This window comes from Poecilia latipinna, unplaced genomic scaffold (genome assembly GCF_001443285.1).
Source record: "Poecilia latipinna isolate Pla-1442-1.1 unplaced genomic scaffold, P_latipinna-1.0 Scaffold40, whole genome shotgun sequence".
In the NCBI taxonomy this organism is placed as follows: Eukaryota; Metazoa; Chordata; class Actinopteri; order Cyprinodontiformes; family Poeciliidae; genus Poecilia; species Poecilia latipinna.
Genome location: NW_015112656.1, coordinates 595,286 through 620,232, shown reverse-complemented (window position 1 = coordinate 620,232; position 24,947 = coordinate 595,286). Strand labels below are relative to the sequence as shown.

At 41.5% G+C, this 24,947-nt stretch overlaps 3 protein-coding genes across 5 annotated transcripts in view; all 3 read right to left on the bottom strand.

The window, feature by feature from the left end:
• The window catches only part of sf1 (splicing factor 1), a 16,249-nt gene extending 11,811 nt beyond the window's left edge, over positions 1 to 4,438 (bottom strand). The window contains exons 1-3 of the mRNA XM_015047221.1: positions 4,018 to 4,438; positions 2,893 to 3,021; positions 977 to 1,052 (exon numbers count right to left, since the gene is read on the bottom strand). Coding sequence (XP_014902707.1) covers positions 977 to 1,052; positions 2,893 to 3,021; positions 4,018 to 4,279 — 467 coding nt within the window. The 5' untranslated portion in view covers positions 4,280 to 4,438. The remainder of the gene's footprint in view (positions 1 to 976; positions 1,053 to 2,892; positions 3,022 to 4,017) is intronic.
• Positions 4,439 to 5,921: 1,483 nt separating this feature from the next.
• On the bottom strand, positions 5,922 to 12,296 carry taf6l (TAF6-like RNA polymerase II, p300/CBP-associated factor (PCAF)-associated factor). Of its 2 annotated transcripts, none has more exons than XM_015047201.1 (12): positions 12,191 to 12,296; positions 10,684 to 10,902; positions 10,459 to 10,545; positions 10,241 to 10,391; positions 10,077 to 10,127; positions 9,319 to 9,413; positions 9,168 to 9,242; positions 8,862 to 9,082; positions 8,176 to 8,308; positions 7,649 to 7,777; positions 6,498 to 6,994; positions 5,922 to 6,406 (listed from the first exon to the last, which is right to left on the bottom strand). In XM_015047201.1, the coding sequence occupies exons 2-12, from the start codon at positions 10,828 to 10,830 to the stop codon at positions 6,073 to 6,075; spliced, it is 1,920 nt and encodes a 639-aa protein (XP_014902687.1). In that variant the 5' UTR covers positions 10,831 to 10,902; positions 12,191 to 12,296; the 3' UTR covers positions 5,922 to 6,072. The 2 variants fall into 2 exon arrangements, with proteins under 2 accessions (XP_014902687.1, XP_014902695.1); XM_015047209.1 differs by having other exon boundaries at positions 10,684 to 10,932; positions 12,191 to 12,247.
• A 2,086-nt stretch (positions 12,297 to 14,382) lies between these two features.
• Positions 14,383 to 24,947, bottom strand: part of mta2 (metastasis associated 1 family, member 2) — a 37,536-nt gene continuing 26,971 nt past the window's right edge. Inside the window, exons 9-18 of one of the 2 annotated variants that reach the window (XM_015047183.1) lie at positions 24,684 to 24,872; positions 24,536 to 24,610; positions 24,376 to 24,434; positions 24,193 to 24,293; positions 22,149 to 22,288; positions 21,837 to 22,065; positions 21,669 to 21,758; positions 21,086 to 21,204; positions 20,856 to 20,998; positions 18,749 to 19,918 (exon numbers count right to left, since the gene is read on the bottom strand). In XM_015047183.1, the coding sequence (XP_014902669.1) occupies positions 19,765 to 19,918; positions 20,856 to 20,998; positions 21,086 to 21,204; positions 21,669 to 21,758; positions 21,837 to 22,065; positions 22,149 to 22,288; positions 24,193 to 24,293; positions 24,376 to 24,434; positions 24,536 to 24,610; positions 24,684 to 24,872 (1,299 nt within the window). In that variant the 3' untranslated portion in view covers positions 18,749 to 19,764. Of the gene's footprint in view, positions 15,549 to 16,209; positions 16,290 to 18,748; positions 19,919 to 20,855; positions 20,999 to 21,085; positions 21,205 to 21,668; positions 21,759 to 21,836; positions 22,066 to 22,148; positions 22,289 to 24,192; positions 24,294 to 24,375; positions 24,435 to 24,531; positions 24,611 to 24,683; positions 24,873 to 24,947 lie in introns of those variants that run through there. The other variant, XM_015047192.1, reaches the window with a different exon arrangement.

Sequence of the window (24,947 nt, the reverse complement as noted above, 5' to 3'; positions counted from 1 at the left end):
TTGAAATCATTTTTTTAAATTCTTATTTTTTCGCCAAGAAAAAAAAATTCCTAAAAAAAAAAAAAAAAAAAAAAAGATCAGAATGTGTTTCAACAAGTTACATTTAAATTCAGAGTAGGGCTGGACGATTCATCAACTTTGTTGCTTACAAAAATTCACATTCTGGTAAATTGGTATTTTATTTACAAGTTTACTCATTGGGCTTCCGCAGTTCAGAGTGATGTCAGCCCGATATTTTTTTTTTTTTTTTTTACTTTGTGTTTATTTTCACAAATTCTGATCAACCAGCCACAAATGATAATTGAAATAAAAGCAAGTTAAAAAAAAATATTTTATCATTTGTAACTTCCCTTTAAAGGGGAGGAGAAAAAAAAAAAATAGGTTAAATTTTGAAGCTATGTCGCCCAGGCCCAACTCGGAGCCTCCACTGCACAGGTTATTAAATGATGACGTGCCTTTTCTGTCTACATCGTATCCTCTGTTTTAACACAAGATGGAATTTTGCCCAGATGCTACAGCATGTTGTACGCCCCCCACATAAAGCTGGAGATGTTGAGGCAACACACCATTTATACCTAAAGTTTACATTTAGTCTTTAAAAAATAGAAAAATGTTTGGTTTAAACTTATTCAAAACATTTTCACATCATATGAGTTTTACAGATGTAATTCAGTAGCAATACTGAACCGTCAAGTATTGATAAAACTAACTTTTTTAAAAAGCTAAATAATTCTGGTTACAATTACCAATTATATTCTTTATTACTCCTTTTTGGACCTGAGCTGACAAACAAATCAAGACTTCAATTTTTCTAAACAGTCACTTAGTGAGGAGGTAGATAAGTAAACCTTAGACCTCTTTAACTAACACTAATATAAAATAAAACAAACATTTATAGTGAAAAATCAACATTAGTCTTCCAAATAGGCAAAAGGTAGAGAAAGTGTTACTGTTTGAGGGTTTAATCTTTTCCAACCTGTCCTCAGGGTTAACAGGGATTCCCAGGTCTCCTGTACGCAGTTTACGAGTCAGGTCTTCAATCTGCAGTTGGACTGGAAGAATTCAGGTTAGGAAAGAAAACAAGGATGGAGAGAAATGTGGTTACCACAGCAACATCAGAGAGAGAGTGCTCTGCACTTCAGAGAGCAAAGTCTCAATCACTACTGCAGTAAAGACAATTGGTGAGTCTGTTAAAAAGGGAGATCAAATCAACATGGTAAGACTACAGCAGAAAGCTGGAGTCCTTTCTGGTGCTACGCACACATTGTAATCACAATGAATATGCCTGTGAGATCATTTCAATTAGGGTTACAGACAACCAACCTTTGTTCCACAATGATTAAGCATGAGAACATGTCAAATGATGAACCATGATTCCTAAAAATGCCTGCCACCTCATCAATACTTCAAACAAGGCTGGGGTTGACTTCCATGAGCACAGCTGCACTCGGTTTAAAGGCTTCGGCATTTTAAGGACAAACTTGGTCAATTTGTTTTTTGTTTTTTTGTTGTTGCAAGTTTCAGTAACAGAACAGGTGATTACAGTCACATTTGGCACTCCACAGATCTAACACTGAGGGGCTGCTGTGACACAAAGACAAGTCTCATATTCAGGAGGCAATGAAGAAAGGAATAGATCAGAGATTTCATGCACATTATGAGAAACGGAAAGGAGTATCCCCTTGAACACAGATTCATTAATCCTTCAGGTGATTATTCTGAGTTAAAGAGGTGGATACGCATCCTGTAACTCAATGTTCACAACAATTTCATTCTGAAACTCTTGTTTTAGGGGATCTACTTCATGAGCAAACTAAGTGTGACAAGGAGGGTGGATAGAGATGGATGTTTACATACCAGTGAAGAACAACCATTACCAATGAGGGGACAAAGCCAATACTGGTGTTAGTTACCTCTACAAAGGGACTCATTTAAATTAAAAATAGTTTAACATTTGTTCCTGTGGGAGAAATGTTTCCTCCTGGGAACAGCTTACAATGAAACTGGTTAAATTGAACATGTAGTGCAAGCAGACTGAGAAGTCAAGCAATGCAATTTTTAGTTACTTTTTTTCTTCATAACATTTCCCCTCCTACAGTTAACATTCATACATCTAAAAACAAAATTATTTGAATTTAGTATTCAAGTCCTAATGAATTAAGCGGTGCTGCTTCCAGATGTCAAACCAAATATTAAAACTTTAATAATTTATACATTCAGCTGTTCCTTCATGCATTGATAGCATCATCAGTTTCTATAACTGGATCAACACTGATGTGCTACAGTTCTCATCTGGTTGCAGCAGAGGCCAGCCCTTTCCTTAGATTTACTTTCTGATTCTGTTACTCATCACCAGCACAAACTGCTTTTGGGCCAAACACTTTACAGGTTACATTTTCACTCAAGTAACATGATTATTCTGGGGGGTTAGGGGGGGAGAGGGCTACTCTGATCACAGTTTTTTTTTTATTCATCCATCACAAGCTCTTGTTAATGGTGTCCAATGGTATGCAAACCAAAAGGCTACAGAACATAGCAAAACCACTTGCAGAGAAATAACCATCATAACATCTTACATTAACATTTATAATAATTATTGCTCATCAGGATTTTTTTTTTTTTTTGCTTTGTTTCCACAGCTGGAGCAAGATTTTACATACAACACTTAAAATATATAAATTATATATTACTTTGAAAAAAAATTGATTTAAGATGTTAGCTACATATATTTCAAATGATACTTTTGGACCATTCCAGCTGCTGGGAACTCAGCAAACAATAAACAACAGTAACACTGATGACATCAGAAAACAAGAACTTTAAATGCAATTAATGAAGCATATCACAAATACCATTTACAGCCATATTTGATATTAGATAATTAGCATTTACCTATATAAGCTCTTTCCTGGTCTCGGGTGAGTCCAGGGGGAATGACAGTGGGCATTCCTGGAATGACCGTCTTCTGATCTGGGGTCTCACTGCTCCATCGACTCTTTTTCCTTTTCTTTTGGCCAAAATCTAACAAAATAAAATTCCAATATATCAAACTTTTCAGTGATACACTGCAGGATCAGCTAAAGATACTTTTATCAAGACAGCCCTAAATGAACACAAGACAGTTATATCAAAAGCAAAATGAAACTTAGAAAAAGTTTGTTAATTTGTGTGTTTATTTGATTTATTTTACTTAAACAAACTGGACAATTTCATAATTGGTTGTAAATAAAGTTTAAGTTAGGTTTTTATCTACATTTCAAAGTGGAACCATAATGCTTACTTTGAACAGGGAGCCTTTTTGTGACTGTCCACTGTTGTTTCTACAGGTAATATTCTCACAAAACAGTTGCAACTTTTCCAATGGTGAAACTGTTTAAATTTCTAGCCACAGAGATGCATCACCTTGGTACAAATGCCATATTAATGTCATTTTAAATCAATGTATTTATTATAACCATTTTGAAAAGTTAACTAACATACTAAACTTTTCAAAATCCTCACTTTCCTAAAACAGCACAAGTCATTTTTGCCAAAAGTGTCCCCTCATCCCCCCAAAAATTACCACCATTATTTAAGGAAAGTGACTAAAAATAGTGCATCTTGTTGCAGCCCAAAACTTTACTCCAGAAAACAAAAGAACTAATGGACATGAACCACGGGTTGAAAGAAAACAGTTTAGGATTTCGAACTGAAGCCAAACAAAAGCAGTCCAGAATCCTTTAAATATGTGGAATAGCCCTTTACTAACGTGCCATATAGGAAGCTAACTTCAGGGTCATAGAATATATCTGTGAATACAAGCCATATTATGCTACTAGATATAATTTCACTTTCAGGAAGTTAAAACGTTTCCTTGATGTACCCAAATCTTTAGGAGGAAAGGTTCACTCAGTAACAACACGGCTGCAAATGCTGTGAATAAACGTTAGCAGACGATGCGGACTCCATTTCATGAAGGCCGGGGCTGTTATGCGGCCTAAGCGACGACATGAGGTTAACAAGGTTTCACTAACTTACCCGTTTTAGCCATTCCGGATATCACTCCTTGTTGTGGCGGAGCCTGGGTCGAAAAACCTGTCCCTGGACTAAACTGGTGCGCTGGAGAGAAAGCAGTGCTCGGCATAGTAGCCGGGTAACTCTGGAGAGAAGGGAACGACCCAGGGGGTGCCGGAGTTGGCATCAACCCGTTGCCAGCACCAGGCCCTGCGTCAAACCCGCGTTTAGCACCGATACTGGGGTGCAACTTCCCGAGGGGAGTTGCATTCGCTCCAGTGGCCATTTTCACGCAAATGTCCTTTAAAATGGCTCTGAATCAATAAACTACAAATTCAGTCAAGAATAGTTTAATTTAAACAACGTAGATTTCTGATAGCGTTGTCCGTGGGACCTATGCCTAATGCTTTAATCAAAATGGCGCCTGACGGAATTTTACAAAGCGATCCCGGATAACATGTCTTAATAAAACGCTTTGCTATTGGCCAGTCAGACTTTTGTACTCTGGAAAGTCATTGGCCAACTTACCTGTTTTTTTTTGTTATATTTTGTTTTTAGCACGATTATTTCTATGCGATAAAGTACCGTATAGAATAGAATATAAAGCATATCTACTTCACCGCTCTGGAACGATGATCAAAACACATTTCATTACACCTCACCGGAACAAAAACACTGGCGCAGCAACTGTTTATATGGAGATTAATTTCAATTTTGCTTCAAACGACTAGAAGCTATAAAATAAAATGTAAAAAATAATGTTGAATAAAGTAAAAATAATGCTGAAAAACCAAGGTGCTAAATTATTTATCTATATGCGTTTCCAGTACATTATACATCCTGATTTTGTATTATAAAAATAAAATTATTCACCTCAATAAAATTATTTAAGTTTAAAATCTGAAAACATGCTTAACATTTTCTAAGCATTTCTTGACCAGATGTGGCACTGGTTTCAAGCAATTTCTTGAGAGCCTTTCTATTCTCAGACTAATTTCCCACCTAAATATTCATTTCTTTCGATAAGAAAAGACTTCACAAGTCATACAAAACATTCCTCCCTTAAATTCTATGATTTTACATATAATGGGTAGAAAAAGTATTCACATCTTTTAAGCCAGGCATGTCCAAAGTGAGGCCTGGGAGCCATTTGCACAAATCAAGTATGGACCAAATCTTGCCAAAAGCAGTTAATACAAATAGACACATTGTATTTTGGGGGATGAGTGGAGGGGGTGCGAGATTTTCAGAGACAAATATTCTTTTCTTTATGACCCATGTTTACGCTTCCATTTTAATTTTGTTGGAAATGCAACACCAAACACCTCTTCCACACTTCATTAATGTCCCTTTCTTTTTTCTAAGTGACTACAATTTTATAGCCCTAAATTTAAAACTATTCAATGAAAAAATTGGGAAATTTTTGATATAGCAGTTGGCAATACCTTTTGTGTTTTGCATCAGCAACAATTTAACAATTCCTTTTCTACAGCAAATAGAATACGGTGTTGAAATCTTACAATCTATGTAAATATTAGTTCAACTGTAATGCCAAAACATTTGGAAACCACCACCTTCTGAAACCTTTTCACATTCTGTCAAATTACAGCCAGAAACTTAAATGATTTTTAATGAGATTTTATGCAAGAAAACTTAAAAAAATAAAAAATAAAAAAATTTCATTAAAAATATTTTAAAAATAATCCATGCAGTTGTATAAGGCATACCTTCATCCAACTAACTTTTACTGCAGCCCCATCTGCATTATGTCTCCATCAGTTTTCACATGTAGAGTGTAAAATTCTTTTCATTGTTGCGAAATAGTTAAAACTCAGTTTTTCTATCAAAACTTCCTACCCAGACTTTCGACTAACTCCGAAATGTTGCTGGGTTCCCAGACTGACCAAACAAAGCCAAAGTCAAAGCTGTTGCTGAGCAAAATTTTGAATTTACTTTTTCATAAGAAACAAAAATAATTCCAGAAAACTGAATACAAACACCTGATAGTTTATGAAGAACAACAATAACTAACATCAGTAGCAGTCCAAACCAACTGCATCCGAATGCAGCAGCTCATCTTTACAGAGGCAGGTAAAGCGAGTAATGTGAACACGTCCAGCGGCGCACCGGTTTCCCCACCCGGCCGATCACTGGCAGCTTATGGGCGTAGGCGCGGGGTGGGTTGGCAGGTAGAGAGGAGGACGAGGAAAACGTGGTCTGAAAGGGCCGGCGGCCCTGGCACCGTCGACCCATTTGGCGTCCACCAATTACAAAGGAGAATGCTGGAGGTCCTGACTGTGGCGAGATGAAACGAGCCTTGGGGAAAACATCCCGAGAAACACCGGCGGAACGTTGGCCCGAACGTGATGAGGACGACCTGGAGCGCGGCACGGAGGAGGAGCGAGCCAGAGACCTGAGGAGGAAAACAGTGGAAAAGTGGGTCCACTGCATTCAGAACTAAAACAAATAATGAGAACTCAGACTTCTTATTCTGGCACCTTTACCTTCCTGCTCCGGTGGCTGCGAGGCTCGGAGGTGGAGGGTCGGTGCGAGGGCTGCCATCCTGTCGTGGGCTGATGTTGAGGTTAGCGGTCAGCTGTGGCATTTTCCGGGCAGTGTCGGTGTTTGAGGCTGGGCCCAGCGGCTCCTTCCGGGCTTCCTTGAAACAGGCCGGAGCGCAGGGGGGATAGCTCGCAAACCCTGGTCCTGTGCTAAACCTGACGGCCAGACTGTCCCCAAAGAAAGAGTAAAGCTCAATGTACATCGCCGGAAGAGGGACTGGGCACCACTCCTCCCAGGGGCAGCCCGCGCCGCCTGCTTGGAGGTGGCTGGCGATCCCTAGAGCGGCCTCTGACAAAGGCTCTGACGGAGGACTGAGGCCTGGGGAGCCCACCCTGTACCCCACAAACCCGGCTCCAGAACCTAGCTGGCAGCTGGATCCGCCCTCTGCTGACTGGGACAGAGACACAGCCTTCATCTTCAGCAGACGCTCCACTGCCACCTGCAGGACATACAACCAAACTGCAATCCTGCTTGTTCTGGTTGACATGACATATGAGACAAGAGACTCTGGACTGACAGCATGAGCTCAAAATGGCATTTAGTTGTTTAAATGAGAACTTTATGTGTTTTTATTTGTAAATAGAACAAGGAATTAAGAGAAAATTAAACGTTCCACAGAAAACCACAGGCTGGTTAAGGTAGTCCAACAAGTCTGGTGTTTTTTCTACTTGGACAGAGAACATAGTAAACAGAGAGATCAAGTGATAATTATCTGCTGTCTACAGGTTAGAAAAGCAACAAAAGCAGAGGAGCAACTAGAGGCAGTAAACCGTCAATTTGGTGTCAAAAAAATCCTGTTCTTCCTGAGTTACATCCAACCTCAAATAAGCAACAGAGAAGACTTTACAATGAGCCATTCCGCTGAAAAATTAAAACCTGGTCAAAGAGAGGTAACAGGGATCACTGGTTCAAACATAAATCATTCTGCATAATGAGTTAAGGCGGTCTTTTGACAATGTTTGCTGTGAATATAGCTTATGAAGACTGTAAATTGCTGTGAAAAATTTTCTCTTGGGTTTCCTGAGACAAATGGATGTCAACTGGACTTTTATCATGTTGAAGTTGTGCAACCCGAGATGCTAGCAGCACATACCAGGATGGCGCCGTAGACCTTGTGTCCATCTGCTTTGACCTGTGCGTTGGACACTGAGTAGTCGTCCAGCACAGCCTGCAGGTTGGCCCAGTAAGCAGAGAGGTGTGGGAAAAGAACTCTTTCCACAGCCTGAAAGACACACAGGTTAACAGAGAGATTAGCAGGAGTCTCCTTCCGGACAATATGGAAAACAACAATAGAAAATCAAAACAATTCCTATCAGACAATAAATACATTAACAGACCCTCTGGATTTGACTTGAAATGCTTTCTAGCTTCTAGCTCTAGGAGTCCTGTACTTTAAAAACTACTGATGTGGGAAACAGAATCCTTTTGGCTCCCAGAAGACTGATGCGCATTAGAAGAAAGTTAGAACTTCTATGTGAGGACCAAGCAACTTGAACCAAAACAATAACTAAAAAAAGATGCTGATGCACAGATTTAGGTTTGCACCACTGATGCCAAACAGTTCTACTCCAAAAGCAATAGATTTGGCAGATTTCCAAACAGATTTGGTAGTGGACCTACCTTCCAACCCAGAGCGTGAAGGCCCACAACCGCTCCGTAATGGGAGCAGAGTGGCCTGACTGGGTCAGAGAGAACCTTCTGGAGAGAGAGCAGGATCTGGTGGTAGAGACCACTCACTAGATCACCGTGAGTCCTGGAGAAAAAACTCAACGTTAGGAGGCTGCATGCAGGATGAGACATAGTTCATTATCTACTTCCAGGTTTTATTCCGTGTCTCTCCTTCTACATCTCTTCTCCATGTTAATGTCCATTCATCCTGTTCCAGTGTTCTGGCTGATTACCGATCTTTAAAATGCCTGATCTGCCTATTCCCATTTTGGCTGATACCAATCTTTTTGCCAAAATAGGTAAATGTAATTGAAAATCTAAAAATCTCAATTAAATGCAGAGATTGGCTCTAATTAGTGGTGAACTGATTGCAGTTTTCTAACTGAATCCAATTTTGGCCGATACAATTTTATTTTGTCCATAAAGTTGCTAAATATAGCAATTTTCTTGCTAAGGTAACATCCATCCATCTCTCCAGTGCCCACCAATCCATCACTCATTCATCATTTGACCAACTGTTACCAATCCATTACCTACTGTCTGTTCTTTTATCTCTTCATCCCAGAGGTTCTAAATCTAAAGCCAGATAACTGGAGAACTACCTGCCCACCACTAACGGTAACATTTTGGAAAAATACCAGAAGATGTGGCTGAGTAGCAGGGCTGCGTAGTCCCGGAGGGTCCAGTGGTCATTGAGTGGGTTGATGGAGGCAGCAAGTGGCTCCAGGATGCAGTACATAACGCTGGAGACCAGGCTGCGGACATATGAGCCCAGGTACAGGTACGGGTTCTGGACCAGGCTCTTCACCATGTGCAGGAGCCTGTTGAGCTGCTCCAGGTCATGGCTTACTGATTTGACCTGGAACGTCATACAGATACAAGGATCAGCAAGAACAGAGGCTCTCAGCTCTAATCAAAGAAATGAAGTGGGAACTGTAACCTACTCCACTGATGACATAGACAAAGTATGGCAGCAGGGCAGCAATCTTTGAGTTGGACTGAAGGTCGAGCAGAGCCATCTGGAACGCAGAGAGAGGAGCAGTAAAGAAGCAGCACATGTTGGCCGGACAGAAGCTGTGCTGAGCAGCTGCTCACCTTCATGAGGTGGGGGTCATCTCCCAGGATGGCCCTGGTGATCTGCTGGTAGTACTTGAGCAGGTCATCTGACAGAGTCTGCACAGCAGTGGGAACTATGGGACCACAACCCAACAGGACAGGTTTCAATCAGGGTGAGAACTTCATAATCTTGGGTGAGCAGCAATCGGTGAATGTGAAATGTGAAACCAAATCTGATCTTCCTGAGAAAAGCTCTGAAAATCAGCCACTGTCCTCTTCTGCTCTGCACTGAGGTCTGACTGACCAGCCACTTGGTCACGTCTGCATGTGTGCGCTTAATAATAGTAATCCCACTGTTAACAACTTAGCAACTTTGTCTCTGAATTTAGCAGCTTTTCAGACAAAAAAAAAATCAGTATCTGTCAAAATTGGATTTGGCCAGAAAACTGCAATTGGTGTACCAATAAAAAGAACCAATCCCTTTAACTGAGACTTCACTTTTTATTTGCATTCAACTTTTAAGACAAAAAAATAAATAAATAAAAAATCGGAATTGACCAAAATCAAAATCGGCATGTCATGCTTTTTAAAGATTGGTGATCGGCCAGAGAACTGAAATCGGTGCACTTCAACTGTGTAAAATTACAATGTTAAGTTATGTAGAAGCACTAAGCAATGTTTTGAGTTTGTAGCTATGCTACGTGTAACAAACTGATGAGAGGGGAGAGGGCTGACTTTGTTTACAGCCTTAAAAGGTGTATTAATTTAATTACTAACTCTGAATGGTTGAGTCTTACCTGTCCCCTGAGGCTCTACGTTGCCCTTGCCATCCAGATACGCCACATTAACTGGAAGGATACATCAGACATCATCAGTACATCATTCCTTCTGCAGATTAGGAAGAGTAAGTTTCAGCAGCACCAAGCATGCGACCACCGTCCTAACAAGTCTGATAACATACCTCGCACAATGGTCTCAGCACAACCTTTGGGAATGTTGGTGGCCAGGGCCAGCTCTATCAGGTTAATTTCACGGTCCTCAACAAAGAACAGCTCTCCCTCTTTGACCGATCGGAAAGGCAGAGCGTCCTGCGCCCCATAACCACAGACGGCCTGATAAGGAAGCAGATATCAGGCCACTGGAGGGAGCAGAAACATGCTGACAGGCATTAGGTCGCACCTCCACACGGCTCCATCGCAGAGCTCTGTTCAAGTCCTCCACAGTCAGCTTCCTCCTCTTGGCATGTCTCATGAACTGGGAACTCGTCTGTTTGGGTCACAAACAGATAACCAGAGGTGTCGAAGGAACAGCAAATTTATTCTTTTCATTTCAAATATACATTTAGGTCCAAAATAATAATGTGATGGAATAAATAAAAAAAAAACATTGACAGGTAGCTCTGACCTGCGCTGCCTCCCTGAGGCGGTAACACACATCTTCAGCAAGAAGAGCCGCTACATCATCAGCAAGATCCACGCCGGTGCTCTCTGCCATGAGCTTGACAGAGTCCCGGGAAACCTCAGCAAAGCGCCGCTCCTCACGGTCTGCCATGGCAACGGGGCCACGCAGAAACTGTCGCGGCAAAGCTGTTAGGATATCCCACCTCTCGTGCTTTTCTTCTCCCTATAGATAACAGCAGAAACAGAAGGTTGTCTAAAATGAATGGGAAAAAAAAGAACAAGAACAAAATAAGCCATTTATTAGCAAAATAAAAGTTTCACAAAGTGTGTTAAAATAAACAAGAGGACAGAGCAATTATAGAAATATATAGGGTGAGAAGCTTGGTCATCCGGGAGGGACTCAGAGTAGAGCTGCTGCTCCCTTCAAGTCGAGAGAAGCCAGTTGAGGTGGCTCAGGCATCTGGTCAGGATGCCTCCTGGACGCCTCCTTGGTGAGGTGTTCCAGGCAAGTCCCACCGGGAGGAGGCCCCGGGGAAGACCCAGGACACACTGGAGGGACTATGTTTCTTGGCTGGCCTGCAAATGCCTTGGGATTCCCCCAGAGGAGCTGGAACAAGTGGCTGGGGAGAGGGAAGTCTGGGTCTCTCTTCTTATGCTGCCACCCCCATGAGCCGACCCCAGATAAGCGGTCAGGTCAATAATCCATCCATTATCCACCCATGGACGGAAAGAGTAATTAGAAATATCTTGAATTTAGTCCGGGTTTGACTTGTGCTTCAACACTTGTGAAATGTTTCAATCTGCCACTAAAGTTCAAGTGTGACCATTCTGACTACTGACGGTTTTTAAGCATCAAACCAGATACTTTATGCCTAGATATTAATCTACTAGCATGTCATCACAATCATGAGACTGTGAAACAACAACAGTCTTTAGTCAGAGGCTTCTTCAGATTTGTTGCAAGACGAACTGCTACAGGAGATCCTCCCTGCTCACTGCATCACCATCCAGAACAACTCTTTGAAGATTTTGGGATGATATGACTTACGATAACATAGTATTGCAACAGACCTGATTTAAATGCCTTTCATCACCAAAGAAGTGTTTTCCTCCGTAGGATAGGGGTGTCACAGGTCAGAGACGGGGTTCTACTAAATCTGCCCTGGGGGGAGAATAATCCAGATTTGACCAAATTAAGTATTTCAGGTTTTAACTGGAACCTGATCAACACCTATTTCTGGTTCTAAACAGACTGCAAAGGAGCACTTTACCGAATAGCAACAGTGTCAAGGTTCATGTTCTAAGCTGAATATGTCAGTCGTACTATTTGACTAACATACGAGATGAACTAGAATGAAACTGGGCAGCACTGCAGTAACGCTGCAATGAACAGAGCGAACCTGCTCTGTTCATTTAGCTTTAGCTACCCTCTGTCTCATCAAACAGCTACAAACAGGCAGGTCAACGGGACCCATTTCAGTCTAAAATTAATTCAGTTCAATTAAACTTACCTTAATTCGACTGAATACTGAGAATAATTTCTTCTTCTTCTTCTTCTTCTTCTTCTTCGTGACGCATCGCAAACAACTTCACGGTGTATACCGCCACCTACTGTACGCGAGTGTAGCAACATTGACCAGCATCCATTAAATTCTATTTTTTAATTGTGGTGTGAGATGTTTCTTCTTCGTCGTCTGGATTTCTCTTGAAGGTTGGCAAACTTTAAGATGCACTACCAAAACCTGGTAGTAAGGAGTTTAGATCAACCTGAAACACTGAGGTAGCAATTAAACATAGCTGATTTAAAGTAATAAGTTTTTAATATGAGACTGCTCAAAACAGGAGAACATGATCTTGGAAAAGATGCATGTTTTTTGGATTTGTAATCATTTATTGGGAAGGAACCAAAGAACTGAGTTAATTAAAGACTATTAATTAATTCAGTTAATTTGTTTTTGTTGTAAGTAGGCTGGTGGATTAAGTGCTTCATCTGTTGTTCCATTTCCTGTCACCCCAACATGTGTACCAAGAGAAATATGTCTGTGTTAGAGATTTTTCGGTATTATCATTTTGTTATTACTTTAGTTCACATTCAGTCTATAGATCGTTCTGTTTAAAGTGTTCTCTTCCTTATGTGTGTATGAACTGACCTGGAGGTCAGGACTGTCTGTTCATCTTCATGTGAAACAGTTAACTCTGTGTTTCTCAGACCTTAAATTCTTATCAACCAGAATACCTCCTAACTGCCTGTGTGTAGTCGTATTTTGTCTTGTTAATAGTTTGACCGAGATTTGAACCAGGCTCAGACCATAGATCAGATATCACACCTGGAACTGGGTTGCTAGTTGTTTGGGTTAGAAGTTTTACAACCTCTGTTTTTCTTGACTGCTCCCTTGACTGTTTTTCTTTGACAATAAAACAGGGGCTCACACGGAAGCAGACCAGAACGCTCTGTGAACAGCTCGGAGGAGCAGTTGACGGAGTTTTTCTCCTTTTGCAAAAGCTTGGCCATAAAATTCATATACGTTGTCTGTGATTCTTTTATGTAGATTCGAAAGGAAAAATACCCAGTCTGTCATCTGAATAATTTGTGCTTCTCTTTGCAGATGACAGGTGGGCTTTCTGAATGACTTCACAGTGAGCTGTTGAGTGATGAACCTGAATCTGAACAGATAACAGCTCTGAATCCCATGAATTCATTTCTGTGCTCCTTTCATAATAATTGTCTACTTAGTCTTAATTATGGAAGTGTGACCAATGTTTCTGTACACATAATGGGCAGAATTAAAACAAACCGTTTAACTGAAGAGTAACCGTTTTACCTCTTTATTTTATGACATCTTATGCTCTATTTTTTAGTTTGTACTTAGGGGAATTTTTTGTGCACCTTTCAGTTGTTCATACTGTACACTGGTATACCTTCTTTATGTCAAGGGATTTGTTAGTAAAATGTTTAAAAAAAAAAAAAACTCGACATTCTCAAAATGACCAATGTAAATCTGCCCCATCAATGAATTACAAATTTGTACTATTAACTTCTAAAACATACACTCAAATCCACGAAAAAGCTTAATTCCCCAAACCATGACGGCAATCCTTGTATATTTAATCTGTTAATCCATTTCCACCTCATTTCTGCAACTCAGAACAATTTCCTGCCATGCATAAATCTGTCTGGTGTATTGCCATTAAGCCCAGTCCCCTAACCTGTAAAGTACCAGTCCAGCTCTCCTGTGTCCATCTAGGTCAGACTACAAAAAAAAAAAAAAAAAAAGTAGCAAAAGTAGAGCAACCATTACAGAGCCATCATTTTGTTCTGCTTGCAACAACCTCCAATTTCCTCTACATGCCTGGACTAAAGACAGGAAGACTCAAGATGCAATGCTTCAGTTGAAAGGGTGAATTAGTTTAAGGGCATGCCCACTTATAAAACCGTTTTAAGATTCTTTGAGTTCAGGACAGTCCTGTGGAAAAGTTCCCAGTTTACTTTAATGGTCTTTTAACCCCCACTTAAGTAGACTGCTTTCAGCTTCATTTTATGAAAACAGGTCTGCCAAGAGAAGTCCAAAGGAGCTCTACTGCAGCACAGACAAGATTCTGCTCTGTAGACTGTAGCAAAAGTTGCTAATTTTTTTCCACAGACTGAACTTCCAAACTTTTATACACCACCAAAACTTTGAGCAAAAGCCACAAAGCGCTGAAGTGATTGTTAAAAATTGTTTTATTTACAACAGCTCATTGTTAGAGTACCACAGTTAAAAAGTCAAGTTACCCTCAAAGCTGGAGGACATCCTGTTCCGAGACACTGAACAGTTCCAGCTCTTTGACCTGCTGGTCAACAAGTCAAACAATTTGTGTTTAAAACAAAAAAGTACATGTACAGACAGCGTCCTTTAAAGAGAATTAAAAACTAAAAATAAAACTTTTCCTAGTGCTCATGCAAATTCTAACTTGGACCACATGGGGTCAGAGTGCCCTGCTGTCCCAGACCTCCTGGCCCTTGCTGCTCTCTAGTTGCTGCAGATGTATAGCCAGGGGCAGCAGGAGGTCATTCAGGTGCTGGCTGGAGAAAGTGAAGGCATTGTGGACCATGACCTCTGGGGATGGGGCAGGAAGAGGGGAGGTTGATGTGGAAGAAGACGTTGACCCATTGGATGAGGTTGAAGGTAAACCTGCAGTACCTGGGGTTGGCTGGGGAAATGGGGACTGTCTTTGGCTGAGGTCAGCAGTCTTGATTTTGCTGGGGAGTCCATGCTGAAAGCAGCAGCTTGTACCATAGAGGCAGAAACCAAAAGAGCTGAAGGTGTGGCAAAGCGCACCTCGAGGCCTCCACTTCTTATGCTGGGGTTGAATCTGGTCGGTAGGGGCAGGTTGGGGCAACACCTCATCCTCAACATGCAGGAAGTTACAGCGCTTGCCGAAGGGACAGACCCTATTGGCAAGGAATTTGCGACAGGGAATATTCCTACGGTGGCGTTGGACCTGCCGCATCTCTGTGGGGCTGTGGACAAACAGGCAGCGACCTCCATAGAAGCAGTAGCCTGTGGTGTGGTAGTTGCGACAAAGCTCAGTCTTGTATTTGGGATGACGGAAAGGCACGTGGAGCTCATGGAGGCCATGAGCAAACTGGCAGCGTTCAGCGTATTTACAGAAGCCACTGGCTGCATAGCTGGTGCACAGTGCCGTCTTATAGCGAGTGGAGCAGACCCAGGGGACAAGGGGAGAAGAGGGGGGGTCCACCAGAGGCAGTAGGGCTTTAGTCAGGGAGAAGCCAGCGTCACGATCAACCTCCAAGTCATCACTGCACAGCAGACTGTCCACCAGGTCTTCATCTTGAGAGGATGGCAGGAACTGGTCACTGCTGCTATTCTAGGATTAGAAATAGGAGACAGTAAAGGATTACAACACCCATCCACCCACTTTGGAGGGTCTTGGACTTGAAAATGATGCATGTCTGCTTGACAAAATGCATTCAAGTTCAACTACACAGGCCAAGATTAACCAGGCAAAATGCAGGCTTCTCAGAGACAGTTAAATCCTGGGTGTCCAGCTCCAGTCCTCCAGGGTTAATTAAGTCTCTGCTCAAACACAGCTGAATCAAATTAACTTTGACACCTCAGTATGTCAAAGTCCTGCATGGGCCTGCTAACAGGCCATGCAGGATACCAGCTCCTCAGGACTGACTAACCATGCACCTTGGTCATCATTTCCTGAGTTCATGAAAGGTTCATACAGATGCTTGGGAACCAATGATATTTGATTTGTACAATTAGGGAATGGCAACCCAATTATACCACTAACTGAAGGCTAGGTAGAAACGCTTCTGCTCCAGCACTAAAGAAGTCACACAAACAGCAGGGAAGTGATGAAGCCAAACACTTGTGCAAATATCTGATAAATAGTTTAGCAATTACTATAGTATAGGGGAAGTTCTGGAAAAAACCTCCAATGTTCCACAAACATTATGAAGAAAGACCAAAGCTAAAGCTCAGGTTTCCAACACCATCAGCTGATCAAGGCCCAGTCTTACCTCAAACATGACTGCTAACGTTACTTGTGCTTGGTGGCAGTGGTACAGGGCAACATCTGGAGGAAAGAAAATCTGGATGACTTCAACTCCCAGCCTGAGTTTGTCTTTTAAATAAGTGCTCACCTTCTGCCTTCATGCTAAATGAACATCAGGTGTGCAGAAGTCCAGTAGCTAATCACGTCCCAACAGCGTCATCAAGAACCTTTTCTGGTGGTGTTACATCATCATCATCATCATCATCATCATCTTTATTTAAAACACAAAGAGGTCCATATGACTAAAGAAAATAAGCCTATTTTCTTATTCAGTATTTCTATTTCAGTTTTCTTTAAGTAGTTTATGAATGTGAACTTGAAGACAAAGCACTCTATTTGTTTTCCCTAGACTGTTTGAAAATGCTGTTATATAGCAATACGTTATATTTATATTTATGCAATATGTAATTATAGACACACTTGTGTTTTTGTGTGCTCCGGAGGCCCAGCGATGACATTTCATTGCCAGTTTCACTGTCATGTTTTAGAGGAACATTAACATGAGGCTAAGATTAAGTCTAAGTTATTTAAATGAGCCACTCCTGATGAATTCTATCTTGCATCAATCCGATTAAGTGAACACTGAAAAAATAAAAATTAAGGAAAGCATGTTTTTAAAATTCTGATAACTGTAGATTTGTGTAACCTGGTGAAACTACAACAAAACAAAAAGAGAAAGGTCAGAAACCCAGACAGCTGTTTCTCCAACATTATTCCCCAGCTAGTAATTAACGCCTACCACGATGTCTCCTGGACAGAAGGGACACACAGTCCTTTCCATGACTTCTAGGACACTCTTGGACGTCCCTCCTTTAAGATATCCTTTGGAAAAAACTCCAGATGGAGTCCAGTAGTCGTCCTTACAAGACGATCTGCTACTTTCACTGCAGTAAAGCAGTTTAACGTAAAGCTGAGATCATCTTTCTTTCATCCTGCTTATTCACTCACATTGCAGCTGCTTTACTGTATCAATCAGGACTTAGACATATTCAGAAAACTGAAATATGCTTTATGATGAGACTTATTTGTCAGACTAAAAGTACCATTTGAAAATAACTATTGGCCATACTTTTTGTTAATTCATGCAGATATGCATGGTATTAATCTGACTGTTTAGTGTTGATCAGAGACCGCCTGGGGAAAGAAACTCTGGTTTTGTAAATAGCACTTCAGTTAAAAGTCTGAAATGTTTTTGTCCAGGATGTGTGGGGTCTGCAGAGATGGTGATGTCTGAGAACACTGATGAGGTGACTGAGGCATTCAAACCACTGACATGGGAAGCAGGTGAGCTGACTGGAGAACATGTAGGCAACTAAACAATCTGGCTTTGAAGGATTGTGTATGTTTTGTGCAACTCAACAATTTTATTTCAGTACTAGCCAGGACAAAAAAAATGGCTCTTTGGATTATAAAGATTGCAAACCCCTGATCTAGACCAGGCAGAGTTAATGAGAGTTGGAGGGTGGAGACAAGTGTGGGAGGAGATTAATCAGGGAGGAGTAGCTGTTGATTATCTATGGGAATATCATAGATAACCAACATCCTTCTATGCATTTCTATCCTATGCATGGGATAGAAATGCAAAGGAGACTAGTTTCTCTGTCTAAAGAGAATTCTTCATCAGAACTGTAGAACAGAACATGGCTGACATTCTACCCATCAACACAAAATAGTTAATTGAAGTTTTCTCTGGGGAGTACTGTTGAACGGATTTATGGATAAACTGATAGAAAGTCTGTATCGGATTGATAATATCAATACTATGTTTCAGATTCCCCCTTGAAATGTTATTTTGTATTGAACCTCAAAAAACATTTTTATTTTGATTTGCTCTATTGTCAAAATTTTTTCACTTTGTTAAGGAAAAAAAAAAGCACATTCATTTTTCTATTGCGTCTGTTATTAATTTGTAGACACTGTCCAAATTTTGCTCCAGGTATTAACAAAATGAATGAAAGGAAAAAACACCAACAGCTCAGGTGAAAAGTTTGATGATATATCAAACTTATTTAATAAATCATATCTGTGATCCTGGCCCCCTTTTGTTACTTGGTACTGGATCAATACTAAAACATGCAGCATCACAAAAACTCTGCAGGGGAGTTTTTGAATGCAGCAGTAAAAAATGACAAAGCAAAATTTAAGTTTGACACAGTGCTAAAAATGTATGGCTACAAGATGAAGAGAAAAACAGCTGTGATTAAAGCAGATCTGAACACAAAGAAAAAGAAAATCTTTATTTTTCTTAAGATACATTTAAGGATACAGACAGAATAAAAAAAAACACTTGAGAAAAGTTTTTATTGTGGCATGTTAGTCTCTCCTTTTACAAAAGTCGCCCCTCCCCAACCTATTGACTGGACATGTTTGTGCATGTTAGAGCAATCTCCACCATTATGGAAAAGCAGTTACTTTCCACTTTTTTTTCTTTTAAAAAAGGAGCCAATCTTTTTTAATTTACATGGCTTTATACAAGCTACACTCTAGACTTTTTTTAGTTTTTGAAAAAAAAAAAAAACTTAGTCCACATTGGGACCAAACTTGTAAAACCGGTGTAATACCCAGACACCATGGATATTTCAATAATTCTCAAACAGGAAATGAACAACTTCCTTTCAGCGTTCGCCCTTTGAATAAGACAAACTGGGGAGATAAAAACGTAGAGGTGGTGATCACCAAAACACCCGAATCCCAATCAGAAACTTGGCTTCTGTTCAGAAGAGAGTTAAAGCCACATGAAGAACTTCCTGATCAACATTCTAAAAATAAAAAAAAATAAAATAATTAGTTTTTTTTATTGCTGCTTAATCTTTTTAGAAGATGACAGGTTGCATAAAAAAATCAGCATTATTCAATCTGATGTTATGTGAGGGGTTAACGGTGATGCTCTTTTTGGATCTCTTGTACACCTGCAGTCAACAACCTAAAAGCTAAACTAACAATGCGGCAGGTGACGTGGTTACCAACGAGCCCAGCTCAGACCGTTCCTTTGATGGGAAGCTGAATGTTGGATCAAACTGAAACGATGACGGATCGCTTGGACTGAACAGCTGTCCGCTGCGCTCAGCAGCAGGCTGACATGGAGAGAAATCTATTTACAAAAACATACCAGATGCAGAAGAAAATCAAAATGTGCTTCATCATTATCACTGTTTTGAGGTGAGAAATATCAGAATTTAAATTATACATTTGTAAAACGTAATAAAATGGGCTGTTTAATAATCCAGGATTCATGATAAAAATTACAAGTCCTGGGAGTGAGAGCTTGGAAATGTGGAGCTGCTTTTTATTTTAAATAAGAAAAAATATTCTGTCATCTGTGTGTGTGCTTGGGTGTGTGTGTGTGTGCTGAACAAGACATGTTTAGGGAGAAAAACAAGGAAACAAAAACTAAAGAAAACAGGAAAGATCAGAGTACTTTATGGCAATGTGTGCTGCCTGGAAGTCAGAGCCAGAGCACAAACCCTCAGCGGTTCCCTCCCTAGCCCCATGTCCCGTTAAAACACCCCCCCACCAGGCTTCAGTCTTCCAGGACGATGGGCTCGCTGGTGCTGGAGGGGAGCAGCGGCATGGCCAGGGAGCGCGGCGGTGGCGGCAGCTTGATCCGGACCAGCAGGTGAGGTTTCCTTGCTGCCCTGCGCATCTCTGACTGGGTCAGGTGTTTCCTCAGAGCCCTGGTGGAACCAAAGTAGCAGCAGGTTGCTAACAGGAGCCTGATCTCTCACCAGGGCCACATTCAGCTCCTCACACAAAAAGCAGCATATAGTGGACAACCTCTAATCATTGGTGTAATACTGATAAAATTTTTATTACTTCTATAATTCAAGCTACCATGGTGACCAGATTACTTAGCGCACCTAATGGGTGAAAACCTTACAATAATGTAGAAGCATAATCCCACTCTGTTCTATGATGAAGTCCTCTGAAATAGCTGTGTTTCAACCAGCATCTCTTATGAGTATTAAGTATTGCATTAGGAAAGGTTGATGGAAACAGCAAAATTTTAAATAACTTCCTCAATTTCACACAAAGTTCTTACATTTGCTTGTGGTGGTTTTGGAGAGGAGTGAACTGGTTCTCATCTCCCTGGCTGATCTGAAAAATGTCTAAGTCCAAACCTCTAGAAATGAGCAGAGGACTCTCTTCATTTGTTCTGAGATTTGTGGTTCATGCTAGTTAGCAACTTCTACTTCCTGTTTTTTACAGCCATGCGTAGCATCAACATCTGATGAAGGTAAGCTTTGCATACGTAGCGTGATTGATCTATTCCAAATTAGATGGAAACATGCCTGATCAGCATTTTAAAAGTTTGTTCAAAGTTTGCATGACAGTTGGATGGAAACATAGCTAATGAAGTTAGAGATTTTAGAAATTTGTTATAGGGAAACAACTGGCTGCTAAGCTTAGTAGTCAGTTGTTTCTCACCTTAGAAAATCATGGATTACTATCAAGAAGTTATGAGAAACTGGAATCAAACTGTTTTTTTTTTCTTAAAATGAGATTTTTCTCCAGTGAATAAATGAACTCAAGTTAAATATCCCACTTTTCGTTACCAGGCGGTCAGTAAAAGGCTGACCTGTGGTTCTGACATCAATCAGCTGTGACGTTTACCTGGTGTCCTTGGTGGCTACAAACACCACAGGATTGGGAGCTTCTCCTTGGCTGACCTTCTGCCGCTTAATGACTGACTGGGACGTGGTTCTCATGCCTGATGTGTACGGCCTCCCATTGGCTGGGTAGGGCACCCCTGCCGCCTGTCACCCAGCACAAGAAGAAAGAGTTAAGCAGACTAACACTAAGCATGTATCCTTCATGCTAACAGCACCGTCAGAAACACTGACTGATTCAAAGCCTCTCTTTCCCAGCAGGCTTTGGGCCACTCTAGGCTGGCTGGCCTGGTTCCTGTTGATGGGTGTTGGAGGACCTCTGGAGGCCTTCAGCTTCAGAGGAGCTGAGATGGCTGCAGAAACAACAAGAACAACATCAGCTGTACACATCCAGGGAACAGCAGGGGCCACAGCAAGGGTCAACACAAGCCAATAACACACTTTTCTGCGAGACCAAAGAGATGCAAGAAAAAATATTTATTAAAAGACATCAAATAAATGTATAAAAGAGGACTGAAAGCCACTTAACTTTATCCACACTGTCCCAAATTTGAGTTTTAAGGCTAAATTTACTATAAATGAATATAATTCTGATTCAGAGGGAAAAAAAGTCGGAATTCTGAGATTAAAGTTTATTAAAGATTTGTTTTCCCCCTGGTCCTTTCCCATACAGATCATAATGTCAACCACTGGAATGATCACTGTGTTTTAAGCGAACAGTAAGGTGATCTTTAAAATCAAACTGGTTAAAATGTGGGTCTGTTCAGGCTGAACTGAGTCCAGAAATGATATTTTATGTCCTGGTGCCATGACTCACCTAAATCCTTCACTATAGTGGCCAGAGACTGTCGAGGTATCACCTTGCTCTTTAATGGAGATTTAGTGGCTTTAGGCAGTCTGATCATACCTGAGGAAATAAACATTCAGACCAATGTCAGAAACACACATTTGTCAGTGTGAACCCTGCTGAGGTGTGTATTCATACACTCAGCCTTGACGGCGTTGGCGTTGATGGAGGCGTAGGGTCTGCGCGCGGCGCGGCGGGGCTGCAGGATGTCCTCACACACCCGCCGTGCGATGCGGGTCAGCTTGGTGGTCTGCAGGATGAAGGTCTGCCGGTTCTTGGCCAGCAGCTTGGCTCGGCCCTCGTTGCGAGTGAACGGCGACATGCCCTGGACCTCCTGGCGGGTCATGTGACTACGAGAGCCTGACTCCTGCACACAAAGTGCAAAGAAGATGAAGATGCAAAACACTTCCTGAACACTTCCTAAGCAATGAGCAAACGTGGTTCCCTTACAGAGCCGGCTCTAGCTGCTCCCTCCAGCTGAGTGGGGGTCTTCAGACCGCCATACTTCTTCCAGTAGATCCAACAAGAAGCACATAGTCTGCACTGCATGTTTGGGGGGCCCCAGGCGTACCACTGAGGAGACTGGGCCGCTGGTGAGACAGGAGCTCCAGGTTAGAGGGAAATACTTCAGCCAGAAGTCGATTAGAGAGCAGAGGAGCAGAAACTCTGCAGCAGCTTTTTGTATCACATTGCTTAGTACAAAACAGGGATGACCTCATCCACTTTTTCACTGTCGATATCGACATCTGAGATTTAGTGTCAGCCGATACAGAAAAACAGCTGAACTGACTTAAAATGTTTTTAAAACCCAGACATAAATGTACTGAAGTATATATTTATATAATAACTCTGCACAAGTACAACAACGTGAAATACACCAATAGCTTCACAAGCTTAATTAAGCATGTAAAAACAACACAACTGAAATTAATCAGTCAGTGCAATTAGGAGTAGAATAGTCAATGCAAAATAAATAATAAAGAAACTGAAACTGACAAAAACGATACGTTGACTATTTTAGTCAAACATGTAAAAATAAATTGAAACAAACCTTCATTCAAATGGCTGACTGAGAATATTTTATTGGTCCATCTCTAATAAAAAATGCTTTCGATGCAATGGAACTTTTCACATTTTGTCCCATTACACCCACAAGCTCACCGTCTACGAAAAGGAAATATCAGAGAGCCTCAGGGCTTCATGTCCAATCAGGATACTGTAAATATGCTGCACGTCTTTACATTCAGTAGGTTAGATTTCTGCAACAGTGTCTTTACCAGTTTCTGCAGCTCATCTAAAATGCTGCTGACCAACACCAGGAAACTATACCATTCCAGAATCAGCTCTCAGATTACTGCATTAACTTCCTGTTTCCCTCTTTGGGAAACAGGAAGTTTCCCAAAGATCTTCCTGTGTGTGGGAAACAGGAAGATCCTAAAATTCTGCTGCTTGTCCACGAAGCTCTGAGCGGCCTCTGAGTGGCAGGCCAAGTGTGACAACATTTGTTCCATTTTTAGCTGCTGTACAAAACTTTCACACTGCAACGAGTCAAACCTTTGGACAACCTGTTCCCCTCCTTACCTGTGGTGGCGCTACACCAACAATCACTAAAGAAAACAACATGAAAACCTCCGAAGAAGACACCTAGTGCAACTTCCTTCTCCACCAAATGGAAACAAAAATGCTGTGGAGTCAGATTTTAGAGGTTGTAGAATTTCTATTGTGTCTTTGGTTAAAGACCACGAGCCATTTCTCACACTGGCACTACACTTACACGTTTGTTTTGGTTGTATTTACCCAAAATGCAATGCTCCATTGTCAGCTTCCTGCTTTTGGAGCGGTCTCTAGTCTGCTTGGTGTTCACATCTGCATTCGAACCGCACCACAGTGCACCTCAACTGAACCGAGACAGAAGTTTGTACAGTTTTTTTTTTTTTTTTTTTTTGGTTTGCATCAGAGTTTGGTAACGTATTCACACTGCTGAAAACGCAGCGGATTCCAAGGCAGATGGCCTGGAGTTAAATTAACGGGCTGGTGGGAATTCATCCTAAATTTTTCTGCTCCTCAGATGCAGAACAAACTCCCTGAAAACCTCAAGTGTTCAGAAACTGTTGACTCCTTTAAATCAGGACTGAAGATATTCTTGTTTACAGCAGCTTTTGATCAAACAATCAGACTAACAAAATGTTTGAAACAAACAATTGCTTTGTTTTTGCGATACGTCTATATTTGGTTTTTGCAATGCCTCTATATTTTGCCATTTTCTTTGTGCGTTTCCTGTAAAATCCGTTAGATGACCCCGTCCATGAATGGCGGTGTGTAAATAGACGTCCATTCAGTTCCACTTCAGTAATTCACTACTTTGAGCTGCTCTGGTACAGAAAATCCAATGCAGTTTGTGGTTGTAGTGTGACTAAATGTGTTAAGAGTGTCTTGGAGGATCAGTGTGTGTGTGTGTGTGTGTGTGTGTGTGTGTGTGTGTGTGTCCTCTTACTGTGGCAGCTCTCACAGCTCAGTCCCTTCTGGAAGCCTGCAGCTCCATTCAGGCCGGGCTTGCTGCCTGGCATCATGATCTGATTGGGGTTGGGTTTGGTACTGGAGCACACAAAACAGCAGGGAGTTATAGTGAGAAGGTTGGGGCTGGAAGCAGATGCTGTGTGTAGCAGCTGATACTCACTAGGTGGGGATGTAGACCTGTTTGAGTTTGCTGTCTGCCTCTGCTGCCTTTAGTCGTTTCTGAGGAAAAACATTCATGGTTGGTAAACATCTGGATGAACACATGAGGATGAACTTGTGTTTCAGGTGTCTTTCTGTGGTGTGACTAGCTGAAGACAGACCTGCTGGATGTAGCGGTCCGTAGTCTTCCACATGTAGTAAAACTGGACTACACTGGCCAGAGATTTCCAAGGCAGCTGGAAATAATAAATCGTTAGTTACCTCAGTAGATTTCTGCAAATCACACTGCAATCAGACAAGAGAGCTTACAAAGTCCTGACGGATGTCGTTGAAGTCTTTGCCATATTTCTCCAGCGCCTCCTCAAACAGCATGGCCTCCGAGGCGCTCCACTCCTCCATCTCGTCCCGGCAGAGCACTGGGCCCCCCTGGGGGACCAGCGTGGACATGGCCCTGGCCAGGTCGTAGTTGTTCTTCTGCAATGTGTCCATGGCATGGAACTAATGCAACAGAGAACATTAGGACGTCATCACTACTGCTTTCTGTCGCACTAAGCTGTACACACACACACACAC

Excerpts from the sequence above, each read along its gene's own strand:
- taf6l (XM_015047201.1), bottom strand. The coding sequence starts at position 10,830 with ATGGCAGACCGTGAGGAGCGGCGCTTTGCTGAGGTTTCCCGGGACTCT. Across the intron at positions 10,392-10,458 it reads TGCGATGGAGCCGTGTGGAG|GCCGTCTGTGGTTATGGGGC; the intron begins GTGCGACCTAAT and ends CTTCCTTATCAG. Across the intron at positions 7,778-8,175 it reads TTCACGCTCTGGGTTGGAAG|GCTGTGGAAAGAGTTCTTTT; the intron begins GTAGGTCCACTA and ends TGTGTCTTTCAG.